The following is a 20,789-nucleotide window of genomic DNA, read 5'->3' as shown; positions in this document are numbered from 1 at the left end:
TTGTACAGCTGGGCAGTTGCTACACACATTCCCAATCCCACAAAAGGCAGCGATGGCCACCAACCAGGATGGCTTTAACGTTTAACGTCTCACATCAAATATAACTGATGTGTAGAAAGGACTTTATGATCTGAACACAGAGAGCCAGTGTGGTGTAGTGGTTAAGAGTGGTAGTCTCGTAATCTGGTGAACCGGGTTCGCTTCCCCGCTCCTCCACATGCAGCTGCTGGGTGACCTTGGGCCAGTCCCACTTCTCTCAGCCCCATTCACCTCACAATGTTTGTTGTGGGGGAGTAAGGGAAAGGAGAATGTTAGCTGCTTTGAGACTCCTTCGGGTAGTGATAAAGCGGGATATCAAATCCAAACTCTTCTTCTTCTCTTCTTCAGAGGCGATGTATGTACTTATGTAACCCAAAAATATATAATAAAAACAATTTGTTTAAAGAAGAAGGTTAGGCAATTCCATTAGCGGCCTATTCATGGCTATTACCAACAACTGAAGTATTTTGGAGGCAGTATGCCGCTGTATACGCAATTACTGGGAATCACAAGTGGGGAGACAGCACTCTTGCACCCAGGAGCCTGCGGGCTCCCAGCCCCCACCACCCAAAAGGAACGCTTTCCCCAAGTTTGGCCCTTGTGAGAACAGGGATGTCTTTGGCAGGGTTAGCAGGGTTTCCCCCCTCTCATTAAAGCACCCCCCCTTCCTGACCTGGGGAGTTGTAGTCCCAAAAAATATCCATAGGGCAGCAGGTTTGGGGAGGTTGCTCTAAGGAGCTTAGGGCAGTACACAGTGTTCCACCACTGCCCATTTGAGCCTCACACCGACCCTATGAGGTAGGCCAGGCAGAGTGTCACGCCAGTCCCAGCCTGTCACTCCAGTCATGGATGTCCGTACAGTCAAATCCCCCATCATGAACATGTCTATGACCTGGTGTGCATGGATATATTACGTTTTTTGAAGTCCAGCATTGGAAGGGAAGCCTTCCCCAAAGTCAGAGCACTCGAAGGGCTTCTCCCGCGCATGGGTCCCCTTGTGGGTGATGAGAGAGTCCTTCCGGCAGAAGCTTTTCCCGCAGACGGCGCATCTGTAGGGCTTCTCTCCCGAGTGGATCCTCTCGTGCCTCGCGAGCTGCTGCCTCCGACTGAAGCTTTTCCCGCAGTCCCGGCACTCGTGGGGCTTCTCCCCCATGTGGATTCTCTTGTGTGTGGTAAGGTTTCCTTTCTGGGTGAAGCTTTTCCCGCACTCGGAGCATTTATGCGGCTTCTCGCCCGTGTGGATTCTCTCGTGGATCACCAGGTGAGCGCTGTTGTTGCAGATTTTGCCACAATAGGCGCATTCGTACATCTTCTGGGCTTTCTTGGGAAGGTCCGCTCTTGGAGGGCAGCTTTTCTTGCTGCTGGTGCCTGTTTTCTCTCCCACAACTTTCAAAAAGCCCTTTTGGGAGGGACACACATTGAAATCTTTGCTATACTGGGAAGCTCGGCCTTCTGTCTCCTTTCGCTGTTCTGAGGGGCACATCTGTCTCCCTGGTGCCTCTTCTAGCTCCTCCAGACCCTGGGGTAACCCTCCTTGGGCTCCTGTCAATGGCATCCCATCAACTTTCTTGTATCTTTTCAAGCCAAAGTCCATCCAAATGTGCCCATCAGCTTCTGGAACAAAGAATTAAGGAGACAAGTCAGGAGACCCTCTACAGTTCTATGATTCTAAATCATCAGTGATGTATTTTTGCCCATATGCATTGTGTTTCCTTTGCACTGAAATGAACAGGGTGGAATAACATTAATGGCAACCTAATTTATGTAATATATTTATTTTCAGCACAGAGGGCAGTGAGACAAATAATGTAGTTTTTGGCAGCAGGCAAACTGTAGCAGAACAGAAAGGGCACCGCATATGACAAATACAGTGGAAATAGAAAAACCATGTTTTCCCATTCTTAATTGCTACCTAACTGCAGTCATTCCATTAGGAATCTTGACCTGTTTTTATCCAACCTGGTAGCTATAAGAAACGTAGCTGTAAGAACAAAAACCTAGCTCTGTGCTTCTGCCCCTCCTCCCCCTTTCCCCTTTCGTATCAAGTATTTTTGTTATGTTATACTGTTTTGACTGATTTATTATACTTTTACTGTATCTTAAAAAGAACCCCTGACCATTAGGTCCAGTCGTGGCTGACTGGGGTTGTGGCGCTCATCTCGCTTTACTGGCCGAGGGAGCCGACGTACAGCTTCCGGGTCATGTGGCCAGCATGATTAAGCCGCTTCTGGCGAACCAGAGCAGCGCACGGAAACACGTTTACCTTCCCGCTGGAGCGGTACCTATTTCTCTACTTGCACTTTGACGTCCTTTCGAACTACTAGGTTGGCAGGAGCAGGGACCAAGCAACGGGAGCTCACCCCGTCGCGGGGATTTGAACCACCAACCTTCTGATCAGCAAGTCCTAGGCTCTGTGGTTTAACCCACAGAGCCACCATGGTCCCTTTTTTATTGTATCTTACTTGTGTATTAATATAACGTTCACGACTCGGGAGTCTTTGGCCCGCAAAGCAGTATATGAATAATTGTCTGGTTTTATAATTTTATGATGCTTTAACATGTATATTACACATCATCGTAGTGGTAGTCATTTTTTTTTGGTTGGTGGTTTAGAAATATTCCTGCAAATATATAAATAAAACATAACATAGCATGTATTTTAGACTATGAGGGCAGTGACAATCTTTAAGCTGTTCTGGAAACCATTCCCAGTGCATCCCAAGGTACAAATGCTTAAAATAAATACAATGTTAATTACCGTATTGGCCTGAATATAAGCCTCACTTCCCTCTCCACCCAAATTCTGACCGTGAAAAGTTAAACTGCGGCTTAAATTCGCAACCTTACAAAAATGGGCTTCTACAATATCGCTGCTGAAACAGACATGCGGTAAAACGGAACAGGTGTGAGTGCCTGCAGAATTTTAAGGGAGTGACTTATATTCGGGTATTGTCTTTTTTTCTTTTTACCCCTTGAATTTTAAAGGTGCGGCTTATATTCGGGTGCGGCTTACATTCGGGCCAATACGGTAATAAACCTTTACCCAGCAAGCTGGCCTCACCATCCTCCTCCGGCTTGACCTCCATAGGCAAAGGCGACTCCATGGCACTGGACTCCACAGCATTCGACGGATCCCATTCTGCCTTGGGGGAATTAGCAGCCGCCTTGTCCAAAGGCCCCTGTACCTGGAACGAGAAATGAATGGTTTTGTGATGCCATTACTCAGAAACCTAGGGAGCCATTTCCTTTGAGGGCAAGCTCCTCTCTCCATTTTGCTTGCACTTTTTCTTAAGGGGAGAGATGACAGAGCTTGAATTGAAGGGGAAAAGGTGCGGCTACCAGCCAAGGCCAACAACCTGGGGACAGCTCCAGTCTGTCTCTCCTTTCTGGCTTTACCTCTCTAGAAGACCAAGATATAAAGGGGGCTATTGCGATGGAGGGACAGAACTCCTGGCAATTTAGCCACACTGAGTACCCTCACCTTTCGTCCCGGCACCTTGACCTCACACAGCCTCAGCAAGAAATCCTCTGCCAGAGCCACCGCTCGGGCGCAGGTCTCGGGGCCCCGTTCTCTCACCCAGCTCTGCATTTCCGGAGGCAGGATGGCTAGGAACTGCTCCAAGATCACCAGGTCCAGAATCTGCTCTTTGGTGTGTGCATCCGGTGCCAGCCACCGGTGGCAAAGTTCACGGAGTCGGCTCAAGCCCTCTCGGGGCCCCCCAGCCTCCTTGTAGCCAAACTGCCGGAAGCACCGGCAACGCAACTCCAAGCTGGCGGTGTCTTCCTCATCCGGAACCTCTTCCTTCACTTTCACAGAAGGATCCAGCCTTTGACCGACCTCATTGGACTCTCTGAGTAGGCCTGGCAAGGGTTGGGCCATGTGCTCTCCTGCAGGCCACCAGATGGTATCCACAATGGCCTTGACAGAGGCCTGGAAGTCCTCAGCATCGTCCTTTGACCAGAGCTGAGGCAGACGTGGGCTTTGCCGCCCCCATCCCGACTGAGGAGACTGCATCCTCCTCAGGAACTCCTGCCACTGGGTCTCCCAGTGCTGTTGAAGCGCCTCATCTGGTTCCTTTTTAATTTGTGGTGGGGCTGCCCTGGTCAGAAGCTCCTGGACGGTCCCAACCTGAACAACACAAAGATCTTGTCCTCCTGCCTCCAATTCCTCTTTGGCCTCAGGGCCTGCTAGGCCCAGTTCTTCCATTTTGTTTGGTTCTGAAAATTTCTTCTCAAGTTCTGAAAGCAAGCAAAAAAAAAGGGAGTGTGTGAAGTCGTCCTTGCTTCTGACCTGTCCTGAATCTACTGCCCATCACTGTCATTGAAAGAACCCAAATTATTATTGATTTATTTTATTTGAACTGATATCCCACCCTTCCTCTACAAGGAGCCAGGACAGCAAGCACATTCACAGGGATGCATTCTAAAAACAGTTACAGGTAAAAAACATCTCCAGTAACATTCATACCACAGCCCCTCCAAGTGTCAGCCTTTTCAGCTGTGTGAACTACAAACACCAAAATCTGGGATCCCCTCAAAACTGGTGTCAAAGTCATTTTGCAGTGGAAACCCTGCATCTTGCAGCTCCCCACAAAGTAACTGATACTTCAAAGCGGGGTTTGTACTTGATGCTCCCAAATCCAACGTTGTCCGATTCACTTTTGGCAAACGTTTTGCAGCAACTCTCCCCCCCCCCGCATTTTGCAGGGCCCCACAAACGGAGCAATTGACACTCAAACCTGGTGGTCACCAAAAACCCAACCTCGGCCAATTCACTCCAAACTGGAGCAAAACTTTGGCAAAAGTATTACAGCAAAACCCCCACAAAAAAACCCTGCAGGTGAGTTCTCTTCAGAGCTTTGCACTTTGCTACCTGCAAGACATTACTTGTAGACAGATGACTAGGTTCAGGATCACCAAATGTTATACTGTCGTCTGGATATTGGTGAGAAAGAGCAGTTGCTGACATATTTTCATTTGCCTTTTTAAAAAAGCTCTCTCTCTCTTGCAACTCCAGATTCAGGTAGGTAGCTGTGTTGGTCTGACACAGTCAATATATATATATATATATAAATAAATAAATTGTTCAGTAGCACCTTAGAGACCAACTAAGTTTGTTCTGAGTATAAGTTTTCGTGTGCATGCACACTTCTTCAGATACCAAAAAAGTGTGCATCCACACAAAAGCTTATACCCAGAACAAACTTAGTTGGTCTCTAAGGTGCTACTGGACAATTTAAATTTATATATATATATATATCTTGCAACTCGAGAGAGTTTTCTTTTCAGGTTTGGTTGATGCTTATCACTGAAGCACCCCTTGTAAGAACATTGCATTACTACTGGGCCTTCTGCTGGAGGCATTGCTTTAATGCATCCAATGAACTGTGACTTGCAAAATGAGCATTCTCCTGCCACTTTCAAATACAGTGGTACCTCGGGTGCCAAGTACCATATTTTTTGCTGTATAAGACTCACTTTTTCCCTCCTAAAAAGTAAGGGGAAATGTGTGTGCGTCTTATGGAGCGAATGCAGGCTGTGCAGCTATCCCAGAAGCCAGAACAGAAAGAGGGATTGCTGCTTTCACTGTGCAGCAGTGATCCCTCTTGCTGTTCAGGCTTCTGAGATTCAGAATATTTTTTTTCTTGTTTTCCTCCTCCAAAAATTAGGTGCGTCTTGTGGTCTGGTGCATCTTATAGAGCGAAAAATACGGTACTTAATTCGTTCCGGAGGTCCGTACTTAACCTGAAACTGTTCTTAACCTGAAGCACCACTTTAGCTAATGGGGCCTCCTGCTGCCGCTGCACCGCCAGAGCACGATTTCTGTTCTCATCCTGAAGCAAAGTTCTTAACTCGAGGTACTATTTCTGGCTTGGCAGAGTCTGTAACCTGAAGCGTATGTAACCTGAAGCATATGTAACCCGACGTAACACTGTATTTTTGTGCCCGGTCTAACACAGAGGCCTTACCTCCCTTACATCTTACCTTACACGGCAATTCCAAATGAGACCACACATGAATATTTAGCTTGTGAGTCCATACCTATATTGTAGGTTCGAATGGAGTTCTCTCTCCTGCTCCTGTATGTCAAATCTTCTGGTGAAATCTCAGCCGATTCCTCTGTAGAAAATGTGACTGTGAATTTCTTTCTGTCCAGAGTTTCATCAACAATTTTTTGGTTGCTCAAAAAGTACTCCTCCTCCTCCTCCTCGCTTTCGTCAGTGCTTCCATCCATATTGTGGTCTCTGGACTCATCAGAGGATAAAGCTGATGAATGCTCATGATTTCCCCGGCCAGAAGCAACAGGTTCTGTACAATTTCCCAAGGTCTGGTAGACCTCATAGCGACCCCCGAGGACAGCTAGGTACAGATTGTATGCAGTAATGTTAATTTTCTTCTTTGCAAGTTTCTCACTAAGTCTTCGCCAAACCATGTGGTTTCTTCCAGAAATTTTTCCATTCTCCTGCAGTATTGCTTCCCTTTCTTCAACAAGCAAAGGGGTCACCTCAGAAATAGGAAGCGTGCGCTGTCTTGGCATTATTTAATGAACTATGGGAAATATATGAGAAACACATTTCATAAAATTTATACACCGCTTTATTCTTTTTTAAAAGAAAAAAAACCCTAAAAGCTAAAGTAAGCCTTTTCCCAATCTTTAACCTCCTGAGTTGTTGTTTTTTTATATTTTAACTGTTTTTGGACTCCCTTTAAAGCCTCTTGACGACCACGGGAAACCTAAAGTAAACCCCGTAACACACAAGATTTTTTCTGTGTTTTGATGGTCTAAATTCTCTGCAATAAGAGTTAAATGCAACAGCCGCCCTTTTATGTAGAAGTGAACTGGTCAGTCTGCAGTTGCCCTTGATGACTGAACCTATAACCTTCTGAATGCCAAACAGATGCCCTTTCCACCCAGCCACAGCCCTTCCCGGGGCTAAGCAGAGGGGCAGGCCTCGGGGGGGGGGCAGCTGGTCAGACAACCTTCAAGTTAGGGGCAGGCATGGAGGAAGCTGTGGATCTCTAGATGTTGCGCTACAGCCCCCACCCTCCCTAGCTATGTTGCCTGCGCTGACTGGGGGCTGATGGGAGCCCAACATCTGAAGGGCCACAGATTTCACCCACCCACCACCCCACCACCCCCTAACCCAGACGTTTGGGGACGTCTGCCTTCTTCCCTGCAAAGCGCCAGATCTTTGCCCTCCCCTCTGATCTCTCCCCTTTCTTTCATCCCCCTGCAACCACTCACTTCTTTCCAGCCTCTGTCTCTGCTGCAGCTTCTCCCTTGCAGGAGATCCCACAGATCCACCCAAGTTTAGACCATGCAAAAGGCTGCTTCTCCTTTTTATTATTACTATTTATTATTATTATCAAGCCATAGAGAGGCAGCGGCAGGAAAAGGGATCGCTGATAAATAAACCGGGGTCCCTCTAGGAATCTCAGCTCAGTCCATTTAACCACTTTAACCCCACGCCTAACAAAGCGAGGAGCCACTAAACGGCAAATGCCCTAATCCAAATGCTTTTCAACTTGTTTTATTTATCCTTGGAAAGTTCTGATTTTTTAAAAAATGGTATATTATTGTTAATACTCTTGTTATTGTTAATATTATATAATATTATATTATTGCAACCCTGGGATTGTAGCTTCAGTGCCTGCTTTTGTGCAGGAAGGATAAAGTTGCGTTGTGTTGTTTTGTTTTACTTGCCGCAAACCTAGAAAAAAAGAAGTTTTCCTTTTCTCCTCCTCCTCCGTCTCTTGTCTCTCGGGCGAGGCGCTCCAAGGGTTAAACCTAGAGACTCCCCCATTGCCTAGAGAGGCCCAGGACTCTTGGAGAGAGTTTTTTTGGGGGGATTTAAATACTGGACGCACCTTCCTGTTCTGTTCTAGCTACCCTGGGGAGAAAGAAAAAGAAAAAAAAATTGGCTTTGGGATTTCCCAGGAGTAGTATTGTTGGGGGAGGTCGGTGCATTTGGAAGAAAGGTGAGTAAATAATTACAAAGGGGGGGGGATTTCTTGCTGCAGAAAAAACTGGACTTGGACGGAGGATGCAATCTGAAATCTTATTTCCTTGCAACCATCAAGTTCAGCCTGGGAGCAAGTGGTTTGCAAAAGGGCTGATTTCCAGAGAAGAAAGGGACCAGTGAGTCCAGAACTGTCAGATCTTCACATCGCCTTCCCTATAGGCGTTTGCCTTTAAATGGCGGCGCTGACCTGCAGGAATTAAGCCCGCAGGAGCTGCTGCTTAGCCGGCGTGGAGATCGGCGCGGATCACCTGCTGGTTTGCTGCGGATCCGAAAGGGTGCAGCAGGGCAAGGCCCGGCGCTGCTGAATAAGCGGGCCCTTTCTCTCTGTGTGTATAGGTTGCTTGTTTGCTTTCCCCCTCCCTTGGTAGCCTGCAGATCAGACAAGTGGGCAATGCACACAAGCCCAGGTCCAAGGCACTTGCATATTAACCTGCAAAGCTCGGAGCAGCAGCGTGGGACCCAGATCGGACAGGGTGAGCCTGTTGTTGGACTCAGACGCCTGTCAGTATGGTCAGTGGCCAAGAATGATGGGATTTGTAGTCCACCGGCATCTGGGGTTGCCACAGGCCACACATCCCCAAAAGTGCCTTCTCCCTGACTAACTTACCCGCTTGCTAAGAAATGCTGGGGATGCCACCCCCAATGCTAAAACTAAATATGTGGTGACACGGGAAATGGCGTTCTCAGTGCAGAGATTTGAGCAGCGCCAAATCTTTGTGGGTTTTTGGTGCCAGCTAAAAATGTCTATATTTACCCAGGCCATTTATTAACAGACCCTGTGTTTGCTGCTACATGGCAGCAATTCGTTGTTGCTTCCCCCCTAATAGTAATAATAATTATTATTTATTTATACCCTGCCCATCTGGCTGGGTTTCCCACTCTGGGTGGCTTCCAACAAAATATTAAAAATACATTAAAACATCAGTCATTAAAAACTTCCCTAAACAGGGCTGCCATCAGATGTCTTCTAAAAGTCAGATAGTTGTTTATTTCCTTGACATCTGGTGGGAGGGCGTTCCACAGGGCAGGCACCACTACTGAGAAGGCCCTCTGCCTGGTTCCCTGTAACTTCACTTTTGGCAGTGAGGGAACCGCCAGAAGGGCTGAATGATGGGGGTGGAGACGCTCTTTCAACCCTGCATCCAAACTGTCATCACCCCAAAGCGCTAACTTCATTTACAATTTATTTTTATGATGTTAAGTTGTTGTTGTTTTAAAAACTGATATTGTGTTTTGATACCGTAACCTGCCACAAGACCTTAGGGTAAAGGGCAGGTAATAAATGAATGAATGAATGAATAAATAAATAAATAACATTAACAAAATACAGTTAAAACCAGCAGTAAAACAGTAACAGCCAGCATCAGTTTAGGTTCCAATCGTGTGCCTGCTTACAGGGAGTAAATCCCATTGAATTGAATTTGGCCATTAATAGGTAGTAAGTTATGTTTCTCACAGTCTGTGCTTGTTTTTCCCCCCCTCAGAGAGAAGCTTCACTGCATAAGTATGTTGAGTGACGTACCGCTGGTTTAAAAACACAAAATCCCCACTTCTATGGAAAACGACCTCTTCTTTTGACCAAATCGCAGAGCAGGGCAGGGCTGTGAGAGCAGCAAAGAGGAATCCGGAAGATTCCAACAAGTTCTCAGGGAGAACTACAAGTCCAGAGCTCCACTCTTTTCTCTGAGAGGAAATGGCAACCAAGAAAGGGTCTGCGCCGGCTGGCAGATGCCAGGCCACCCCAGCGCCTTCCAGTGTCAAAATGGAGGAACGTGACCCAGCAGGCCCCAAACTGGCCGAGGGAGCAGAAAAAGCGGGGAAATCTCCTCGTGTCCTTCAGGTTGGGACCATCAGAGAGTTCCTTGACTGGGCTGCCCCGCTGCAAGTGAAACAGGAGCCCGACGAGGGTTTGCCTGAATGCTGGGAAGCCCAGTGGCAAGAGTTCCTCCGAGCCATGCAGTCCTCTCACTTGGGATGGGGCAACCCGCCAGTGACAGAGGAAGCTGCGCCATGGGGGGACAACAAGGCCTTCTTCGCCTCCTTCGAGCGGCTAGCTGGGACCTGCCACTTGCCACGACGGGAGTGGCTGGCCCGCTTGCTACCGGTCCTGAGCCGGGAGGCCAAAGAGGCCTACAGCAACCTCAGCCTGCAGGACCGGGGAGAGTACGGCAAAGTCAAGGCGGCCATTTTGAAGGTGGACGCCATCCGCATGGAGACGCAGCGCCAGCGCTTCCGGCAGTTCCGCTACCACGAGGCCAAAGGTCCCCGGGAGGTGTGCGGCCAGCTCCGTGAGCTGTGCCGCAGTTGGCTGAAGCCGGAGAAGCACACCAAGGAGCAGATCTTGGACCTCCTGGTTCTCGAGCAATTCCTCACCCTCCTGCCCCAGGAAATCCAGAGCTGGGTGAGGGAGCACGACCCGGAGACCTGCGCCCAAGCAGTGCCGCTGGCCGAGGCATTCCTGCTGAGGCGGCGAGAGGCCGAGAGGAAGGAAAAACAGGTAACTTCTCTTAATCTTGTTCCAGGTAGCTTGCGGCAGGAGCTTCCGTGGTCGCCTCGGAGCTCAGCATTTTACAAAAGCGCTGCACAGAGATGGCTCTCAGAAACCAAATTCCTCGAGCTTTGCGTAATATGTGTGTGGTTTCCTACCTGCACCACTTATTTGCATGCGGACAAATGTAATTTAAAGCCACATGAGTATCTGCAAATATCAGGGATTTCATGTTTCTTGAATTGATTTTAGAATGAATTGATTTTAGAATGCATTTCAATTAACTGATTGTGATTTTATGTAAACTGTGTTACTTTTATTGTTGCTAGCCACTCTGAGCCCGGCTTCGGCTGGGGAGGGCAGGATATAAATAAAATTATTATTATTTATTATTATTATTATTATTATTATTATTATTATTATTATTATTAGCACATGGGCACCTGCGGGAACAGGATGCTGGACTAAATGGGCCATTGGCTTGAATCACCATGTTCTTACGATATCTGTGTTCTGGTTTGTGTATTAAGTTAGGAAGTGCAGATGATGTAGGTTTGCATTGAGTAGCAAGCCGAACTAATTTCTTCCCCCGTTTCGTACGTTTAAATTAACTACTGTTGCAGGCACTGGAAGCCCCGGCTGTGAATCGTCCCGAGGCAAAGCCATCTCCCATGGGTCCTGGACTGAAGCGGCTGTGCAGAGAGGTGAAGCAAGAGGAAGCCAGAGCACTGGGTAAGGATTTGCTGCCTTCTAGGCATCAGAGTTTATTACGTGTTTCTTAGGGCCTTGGCCTGCCTACTTCTGTCTTGGGAGTGTGAGCAGTTCGCAGTAGCTCTGAGAGCGTACCCAGGCCCTTTCTTTCCATGAAAGGACTGACAAGAAACAGCCGCGGATTTGGGCTGGGCCCAGGAAGGCCAAGGCTCCATCCCATTGCTGAACTACAACTCCCGTCAGCCCTAGCAAGCATGGTCAACAGTCAGCATTATGGGAGCAATAGAACAACTGGAAGGCTATAGGTTCCTCATCTCTGGTATATGAGACAAGCCTTCCTTTGCAGTCCAAATGATACAGCTCAGGCAGAGGTCTACTTCTTTGAAAACTAGACTATAGTAAAGCAGTCTAGTTGGGATTTGGGGTTGGAACATGATTGCTGGGCCTATTCATTCTGCTTTCTGAAAAACTCATTGGCTCATGTGAAAAGGGTTACTTTCTCTTCAGCATCTTGGGAGACACAAGTATATATCATTTTTATTAAGTCTCAAACAATATTCCGAAGCATTTATCATATACATTTTTTTAAAAAAACATACAAAGTTTCTTCTTTACTCCCCCCCCCTTTTCCTGGTTGTTGTTTATTCCTTTTTATTAGCTGTTTTATAACACAGATATTTTTATTATCTAAACCCTGCTGTCGTTAAAGCTTTTATATTTCAAACTCTGACCACGACTTCATATATTAGTGATATTTTGATAGGTGGTCTACCAGTGGTCTCCAATCCTCCTTAAACACTTCGTCATTATGCCCTCTTCGTTTGGCAATTAATTTCGCCATTTTAGCATAGCCCATCAGTTTCATAAGCCTTTCCTCCTTAGCTGGTAATCCTTGCTCTTTCCACCTCTGTGCATATGAAGTTCTAGCTGATGTTGTCGCATACATAAACAAACTATCCAGTTTTCTCGGGATCTCTGCCCCCGTATTGGGAGACACATGTCCATTAGGAAACGTGAGGTCTCTTCTTACCCCCCTTTTCTTTTAGACAAAGGTAGCTCCAGCAGTGACTACGTGGAGAGGAGAGGAAACCGGAGCACAGAAAACGGCCTGAAGACTCCTAGCAGAGCCCGGCCGGGGGAAAGGCACTTCCAGAGTCCTGAGGGCAGGAAAGGTTTCCACCAAAACCCGGCCCTCATTAAACACCAGCGAGTCCACGCAGCAGAGAGTCCCCACCAGTGCCCAGATTGCGGGAAGCACTTCACTCAGCGCTCCAGCCTCACCATCCACCGGAGAATCCACACGGGGGAGAAGCCGTACCCTTGCCCCCAGTGCGGGAAGTGCTTCCGCCAGAGCTCGAACCTTCTCAAGCATCAGAGAATCCACTCGGGCGAGAAGCCGCACCAGTGCCCTGAGTGCGGGAAGTGCTTTGCTCAGCGCTCGAACCTTCTCATCCACCAGAGAACCCACACCGGTGAGATGCCCTACGTGTGCTCCGAGTGCGGGGCCTGCTTCAGCCAGCACCGAGGCCTGGTCACCCACCAGAGGATCCACATGGAAGAGATGCCGTATGGCTACGGCTGCCCAGACTGCGGAAAGTGCTTCCAGCAGAACTCAGACCTCACCAAACACCTGAGGGTCCACACAGGCGAGAAGCCCTACAGCTGCCCCGAGTGCGGAAAGAGCTTCAGCTACAGCTCAAACCTCAGCAAACACCAGAGGATCCACACGGGCGAGAAGCCCTACCTGTGCAACGTCTGTGGGAAAAGCTTCAGCCACTTGTCGACCCGGAACACGCACCAGAGAGTCCACACCGGGGAGAGGCCGTACGGATGCACTGAGTGCGGGAAAAGGTTCATTTCCAGCTCAAAGCTCACGAGACACATGAGAACGCACTCGATATACACCCCTTACATCTGCAACGAGTGTGGGAGGAGCTTCAGCACTCACTCTTCCCTTACCACACATCAGAGAATCCACTCTGCTGAGAGCTACAGTGTGGGGAATTCTTGGGAGGCTGCTGAGCAGGGGCCCAGCAACCTCTCTGGCCGGGTATCACTTCTGTGACTGGTGCCTCTTGCCCTGTCCCTTTATGATTTAGCCTTTCCTGGTCACACAGGTCCATCTCAGCACTCGTAGAAAGGGTGCTAGTCCCTAAGGTGTTTGGAATCGGGAGGGCCTGCGCAATGCAGGCGGGAAGCGAGGATAGAGGAGGGTCTAGGATTAGTACTGGTGGTTTTTTGGAAAATAGAAGTAGGCTGAGAATAGGATAGTAAGGGGGAATGGAAGTGAGATTTCAGGCTTATATCGGCGGTTAGTTTTAGAAGCGGTGTGATGGCTAGTGCAGAACAGAGGAGCAAAGAAGCTTGTCATAGGCTGCTTCCCCATGAAGACAAATGGGCCTCCTTTTAGCGAAATGTGCCCCTAGCTGCGGTTTAGCAATGCAATAGCTAGATAGAAACTCCAGTTGCAGGGGCAGTATATCTTCGAACCATCTGCCTGGCACAAGGCAACAGGATAAAATTGTTTGATTCCTACCATGTTTGTTAGCTTAATGGTAAGTAGCTAGATCAGTCCATGTCCTCCGCAGCTTGATGCTATCTAACTGCTTTGACAACTCCCATCCTCCCAATGCTGGCAGGGGCTGATGGGAGTTGTAGTCCAAAACAGCTGGAGAGCCCTAAATTGGGAAAGGCTGATCTAGGTGCTCTTATTTGGGGAGTGGAATCCTGGATTAAGATGGGCAGCAAAGTGGTTCGGATCTTTTGAGAGGAGAGTGTTGCTTAACCCACAAATCGTATTTAAAGTAAAAATAAAATCGCAGCTACTCAACAACAAATTCTCTGAGTGGCTTACAAACAAGACAGTATATGTTAAAACAATAAGCAATAAAAGATGGGAGAAGGGGGGGGGCGGGAATACCTCTTTCCTGGCAGCAAAAGAATCATAAACAATCCACAGCCCAGATTAAACTACCCTAAAATACAGCAGCCCACCTTAGAGGGTTGTTTGTAAGGATTATCAGAATGCAGGTCACTTTGAACATTCTAAAGTGCTCCATCCTTCTGTGTCCTCCATCGAGGAAACGGGCATTATAGCAGAGTTTGAGGACCATGAAAACACTCTAGGCAGGGGAGAGAGGCAGGGCCAGAAGGGTTGTGGCCTGGGAAGACGGGGTGCAATTTATAGAGGGTCCAAAGGTTCCCCGTGGTTCCCCCTGCCTGACCAAGAAACAAAAAGCACTCATTTTTGTTATTAAGCGTCGGCCAGACGAGTTCACAAAGGGTAGGTCCATTAGTGGCAATTAGTCTTCATAGCTTTATGAAGCTTCTGGGTTCAGGCGTAGTGTAGGACCGGTTTCCTGGTGGGTGGGAGGAGCCATCGGGGGGGTGGCCTTTGCTTCACATCCCACCCGTGGGGGCCACCCAGAGGCAACGGGTTGGCTTCAGTGCAGAGAAAATTTCCGGGCTTGATGGGCTTTTGTTCTGATCCAACAGGGCTTCCTTAGGATGGGATTGAGAAAGTTAAGGTTGATTCTCAGTGGCTGGGGGCGCAGGGGGGATTGGGGTGGTTCAGGCCACACTGTAGAACTGACCCCACCTTCCTCCTTTGTAAGTATTTGACTGCCATCTGTCCCTTTGGGACAAAATCCATCCCTTGAGAACATTGCCGTGCTTAGAGCTAAATTTGCCCTCCCTTCCACTGGCAGCAGGGAGCGGCCTGCAGGGGGCGCTGCGGTGTGTCCCTTGACCCATTGCCTGTAGCCTATTGTATGAATCAGAGCAGTTGCTCTGCTCACTTTCACCTCTGGCCTCACCCGCCCCTGGCCCCTGGCAGGTGTCCCACAAGGCAATGTGGCCCTTGAGCTAAATGAAGCTCCCTGCCCCTGCTCTATATTGATACCGCCCTCAACATTCCAGAAATTGCACTAGTAAATAGCCAACCATGGAGGTGTCTGTGTGTGCGTACCTCAAACCTGAGAAGGAGGGGAGGCGAAATGGTTAGAGGTTCTTGGGAACCTCCCACGTGGCATTGCGGAGGCCCACTCAACTTTCCACATGCTGCCGCTGTAACGTTACTGCTGTTACAAGGGATATATGGCCTAAGCATTGCTACACATGTGGAAAGCGAGTGGAAATCCTGGTTTGAAGAGCAGGTCTGCTCTGCACATTTGAGGCACATTCAGTGCACGTTTAAAGCACGTGGCTTCCCCCCAAAGCATCCTGGGAGGTTTAGTTTCCCATTCACGGCCGCCACACTCAGTCGAGGTGGCAGAGAGAGCCCTTTTCGCTTTTCAGAACCTTCATTCGCCTGCGTCTTCCCAGGTTGGCAAGATCACTCCAGCCGTGAGTTGCTTTTGCTTCCAAAGATCTATCTGAGATGAGGCACTGGGTGTCTCAGAATTGTAGAGTTGGAAGGGACCCCGAGGGTCATCTAGTCCAAACCCCGAAAATGCAGGAATCTTTTGCCCAACGTGGGTCTCGAAACCAGGACCCTGAGATTAAGAGTCTCTGGCTCTAACGACTGAGCTATCCCTGACCCTACTGCACAGACCTTTGTGACAGAGGACTTTGCAGGCAGAACCTGAGTCCACTTTCCTGCTTGGCATCCCGATGGATTGTTGGAGAGGTGCAATAGCCTAGCTTGGGAAACACGCAGACCAGCTCATACTCGGGACCATGGACTCAGTGAGACACCATCAGAGGTGAAAATGCCACATGGTCACAGGGTGCTTGTGGTGGGTTTCATTTCTCACAAGCTGGCAGAGGGTGGCCACAGCTGGAATGAGCGTGAAGAAGGCAAGAGGACTGAGTTGGCTGTTTCTCCTTCATGGAGCTGCAATTGCCAGGACCCCTAACAAACTACAGTTCTTGAGATTCTTTGGCAGGGGGACATCAGGTGCTTTAAATGTGTGTTGGGTGTGCTTTAAGCTCATGGTGCAGATTTGCTCTAAGACAGGGGTCAGCAAACTTTTTCAGCAGGGGGCCGGCCCACTGTCCCTCAGACCTTGGGGGGGCGGACTATATTTTGAGGGGGGGGGAATGAACGAATCTTATGCCCCACAAATAACCCAGAGATGCATTTTAAATAAAAGGACACATTCTACTCATGTAAAAACAAACTGATTCCCGGACCGTCTGTGGGCTGTATTTAGAAGGCGATTGGGCCAGATCCGGCCCCTGGGCCTTAGTTTGCCTATCCATGCTCTAAGAAGTTGACCTTGAAAGATTGCTTCCACCAAGGTGAGATGGGAGATTTGTATTCTCCCGCAGCGCTGGACTCCGTAGAGAGCACCCCTGGCTGAAGGCCGGGATTGTGTATACTTTTTGTGTGTGTTTTGAAAATAAAATAAAAATCGAGGCATCATGTACTTGAGCTGTTGTCATATCAACCTTTTATTTTTTTCCAAATTCTGCAGGCCTGCGCACATTTGTTTGTTTTTTAAAGCACGGTTTCTGCCAAGTATTTGATATCTTTCTCAGTCCCCCTCCCACAACTATCCGCCCCCCCCCCCGCTCTGACTTACACAACTTTGACTAGTGTTGCTGATGTGCTTTGAGCACATGAGGCTTAGAAACCAGCTTAAAAAATATCAAAAGTCACAATTCCTATTTAAGTGAATTACACACTTAACTGCACACTTTGGCAGTCGCAAAACACATGCAGAGCACAGATTGGGAGTCTCCCTGAGATTTGCTCCTCCTCCGGAGGGCTTCCCTTAAGCCATCAATGGCTACCGGCTTCATCATATCCATCATTTTGATTGCCCAAAGACTAGAATCAATGTTACTATATATACATATAAATTATGCCAGTTGTTGGATTTTCTTTGTTCACCTGGTTCGTCACTGTGAGAACAGGATTCTCTTTTAGACAGTTCCTTGCCTGATCCAGCAGTGTTTTAAATTTGTTGTTAGCCACCCTGAGCCCGGTTTCCTGAACCAGGAAGGGCGGGGTATAAATAAAAATTTATTATTTATTATTATTATGATCATATGTTCAGTGAAGAGTCCTTACTGGGTGCAATACTGAGCTTGACCAGAAGATGGCAGCAGGAAGCTGCTTCCTTAGCCTGATTTACCGACAGTGAGTGACAGACTTGAATGAGTAGCGATCTTGAATGAAACCCACTCAAAGGATATGATTCTGCTCTGATTCATATGAAATCGTAACTGTGGTGGAAATTCTTAGCCAGTTCCTGACCAGAGTTGAAGACGAAATCCCAGGTGTGTTGAAGCTGTGACTGGCCTGGCACAGCCTAGCAGGCTAAAGAAAATGGGGGGGAAATGTCCCTCTTGATGGCTATATGTAGGGATGAGGGAGAAATTTGTTTAATACCTTCCTATATGCATACAAAAGTAAGGCTGTTGTCATGCTGCAGTTTGCACAGCCACCAATAGGTGAACCTTGCTCTGAAGCGCCTTCCTACTCTGTTAAATGCAACTACAGTGAGGTTCAGTGGAGGTGTGGGAAAGGCCCTTCAGGGAATGATTTGCCTCCCCCTTCCTTCAAAAAGGGGATGAGGCTTGAAGCGAGCTGCGATGGGAGGCTGTAGGACAAACTCTGGAGGGAGAGGGTGGGGAGGTTTGGGTGAGCTGTGAGAGGTGTGTGTGTGTCAGGAGCTCATCCTACACTCGAGAAGGACCCTGGTAGAGACCAACTGGCATGTTCTCTCCCTCCTGCTCGATCGTTCGGGAGCTTCAAAAGCTTTCAAAAGCCAGTGTGGTGTAGTGGTTAAGAGCGGGGGACTTGTACTCTGGTGAACTGGGTTCGTGTCCCCGCTCCTCCACACGCAGCTGCTGGGTGACCTTGGGCTAGCCACACTTCTCTGAAGTCTCTCAGCCTCACTCACCTCATAGAATGTTTGTTGTGGGGGAGGAAGGGAAAGGAGAATGTTAGCTGCTTTGAGACTCGGGTAGTGATAAAGCGGGACATCAAATATAAACTCTTCTTCTTCTCTTTTTTCTGCCCGAACATCACAGCGACCGATGCCAACAGACATCGGCACACTTAGGCATACGCAGAGTCTTCGCAGCTTGCGTGACAGAACTCAGCAACTCAGCATTTTGGCTAATCTACTTTATTTACATATAAATACACACGGAGCACTGCAACATGACTCCCTCTCTCTCTAGCTTCAGACAGCAAAAAGAAAAAGGACAAAGGACAATAGTCCCACTTCACGGAACACAGTAACACAAGCATCCCGTATCTGCCACTTCCCACTCTGTGGAGTCAAAACATATACCGTCATGTGAAAGACAGCAATCCTATGACTGCAATCATTGAGCAGGAATTCTAACAGGGTGAGGTGTAAACAGATTGGGGACCAGTCAGGACTTGGCCAAGTGTGCGGAAAGCGGGGTTGGCAATGGTGTTGGCAAGTAGGCGTGGTTAGCAAGCATGGCCCCCTAGTTTTGTTTTATTTATTTATATATCACTCAACTACAATTATCACCATAAAAGACCAAAGAACAGCCTTGCTGGGTCAGACCAAAGGCCTATCTAGTCCCAGCATCCTCTTCTCACTGTGGCCAACCAGAGGCCTATGGGAAGATTGCAAACCGGACCTGAGCACAATATCACTCCCCTTTCTGGCAGCTTCCAGCAACTGCACTTCCGAAGCATTGGTGTGGAGGCTGCGCAGAGCCATCACGGTTGGTAGCCATCGATAGCCCCCTCCTCCACGAATCTGTCTAATCCTTTTAAAAAGCAGTCTAGTCTGGTGACCATCACTCCCTCTCATGAGAACAAGTTCAGTCAGGCACTGCGTAAAGAAGCACTTCCTTTGATCTGTCCTAAATCTCCCAGCATGCAGCTTCTCCGGACGTCCACAACTTCTGGCGTTATGTGAGAAGGAGAAAAACATCTTTCTCTATCCACTTTCTTCATGCCGTGCAGAATGCTGTATTGTTTTTAACACTCGATTGGGAGCCGCCAAGAGTGGCTGGGGAAACTCAGCCAGATGGGCGGGGTATAAATAATAAATTATTATTATACAGTCATACCTCGGGTTAAATGTGCTTCGGGTTGAGCATTTTCGGGTTGCACTCCGTGGCGACCCGGAAGTAACGGAATGCGTTACTTCCGGGTTTCGTCGCTTGCGCATGTGCAGACGCTCAAAATGACGTCACGCGCATGCGCGGAAGTGATGAATTGTGACCTGCACACACGCAGACGCGGGTTGGGTTTGCTTCAGGATGCGAATGGGACTCCGGAACAGATCCCGTTGGCATCCAGAGGTACCACTGTATTATTATTATTATTTATAAACTTCTACCTTTTTGCTTCCTGAGAAGAGAAGACTCCCTGGAAAAGACCCTGATGTTGGGAAAGATGGAGGGCACAAGGAGAAGGGGACAACAGAGGGCGAGACGGTTGGATGGTGTTCTCGAAGCTACCAGCATGAGTTTGACCAAACTGCGGGAGGCAGTGGAAGACAGAAGTGCCCGGCGTGCTCTGGTCCATGGGGTCACGAAGAGTCAGACACGACTAAACGACTAAACAACACCTTTTTGCTTCTTACTTGCTTTTTCCCTCTAAGCCCCAAAGTCCCGAATGCTGCAAATTTTCCTCATAGGAGAGTCTTCTGTTCTTATCTGGTTTAGATATCTAATTTCTACAGCGGCTAGACAGATTTCTCTTGGAAGCCATCAAGAAGGACTTTAGTGCAACAGCATGCTCCCAGGGGGTGGGGGGGTGGGAAACTCCATTATCAGAGCTGTGAAAGACCTTTCGGTCAGGGTTCCCGGAAAACTTGCCAATTTGTGTAGACAGAAATCCTGCACTTGAAGCATTTTCCCCTCAGCACAGAACTGCAGTCATAAGGCAAAACTGACCTCCACTCTGAATGGAGATATTTCACGGGTCTGCTCATATGGACTAGAAACCCACTTTTAACATTATTATTATTATTATTATTATTATTATTATTATTATTATGCACCACTATTTTTTCCAGCCCCAAACTCTCAGAGCTATAAAACTACGCTGGGGCAGCCCATGCAAGAGTCTCGCTGCCCTTGAGGTCCTTGAAGAAGTAAAGCGCCGATTCGTTCCAGCTTCGTTTGCGTGCCTTCTTGGTTCCAGAATTCAATACGCCTTCCAAAAACAGTCAGGTCAGTTTGTATTCATTAGTGTCAGATTTTAGCTTGCGCAGCCCACATCAATTATGTGGAAAGGGAGATAACAAGCTTGTTTACGGAAAACAGAGAGCTGTTCTGGATTCGTCTGCTAAGGGGATCTCGTCTCCGCCCTTTGAGATTTTGGCTGTGAGACGTTTTGCCCAAATGACACCCGCAGACACAAAGACAGAAACACAAGGGATATTACATATAGGGCTTGTTAAGCCCATCAGGTGCTACTTGCCTTGCTGGCTATGTTCTCACTCACTCTGAATACCAGTAGATGGGAATTGCAGGTGGGGTACCTGCTTGTGGACTTTGAAGAAGAGGCAACTGGTTGGCCAATGTGAGAACAGGATGTGAGAACTACAATGAGGATTTTTTATGTTCTTAACTACTCTCAC

The 20,789-nt window shown here is 48.1% G+C and overlaps 2 protein-coding genes across 2 annotated transcripts; one reads left to right on the top strand and one right to left on the bottom strand.

The window, feature by feature from the left end:
• Positions 1–278: 278 nt before the first annotated feature.
• LOC309523364 (uncharacterized protein) lies at positions 279–7,439 on the bottom strand. Its single transcript, XM_082207136.1, has 5 exons — positions 7,286–7,439; positions 6,082–6,588; positions 3,521–4,278; positions 3,101–3,224; positions 279–1,653 (listed from the first exon to the last, which is right to left on the bottom strand). The coding sequence occupies exons 2-5, from the start codon at positions 6,575–6,577 to the stop codon at positions 950–952; spliced, it is 2,082 nt and encodes a 693-aa protein (XP_082063262.1). The 5' UTR covers positions 6,578–6,588; positions 7,286–7,439; the 3' UTR covers positions 279–949.
• A 55-nt stretch (positions 7,440–7,494) lies between these two features.
• LOC309523407 (uncharacterized protein) lies at positions 7,495–16,636 on the top strand. Its single transcript, XM_082207186.1, has 4 exons — positions 7,495–8,019; positions 9,548–10,560; positions 11,175–11,283; positions 12,309–16,636. The coding sequence occupies exons 2-4, from the start codon at positions 9,757–9,759 to the stop codon at positions 13,325–13,327; spliced, it is 1,932 nt and encodes a 643-aa protein (XP_082063312.1). The 5' UTR covers positions 7,495–8,019; positions 9,548–9,756; the 3' UTR covers positions 13,328–16,636.
• The last annotated feature ends 4,153 nt before the right edge of the window (positions 16,637–20,789 follow it).

The sequence above is a fragment of the Podarcis vaucheri genome, assembly GCF_965113315.1.
Source record: "Podarcis vaucheri genome assembly, chromosome: 2".
In the NCBI taxonomy this organism is placed as follows: Eukaryota; Metazoa; Chordata; class Lepidosauria; order Squamata; family Lacertidae; genus Podarcis; species Podarcis vaucheri.
The sequence above is the reverse complement of the archived record's forward strand: the minus strand, read 5'-3'. Positions and strand labels throughout refer to the sequence as shown.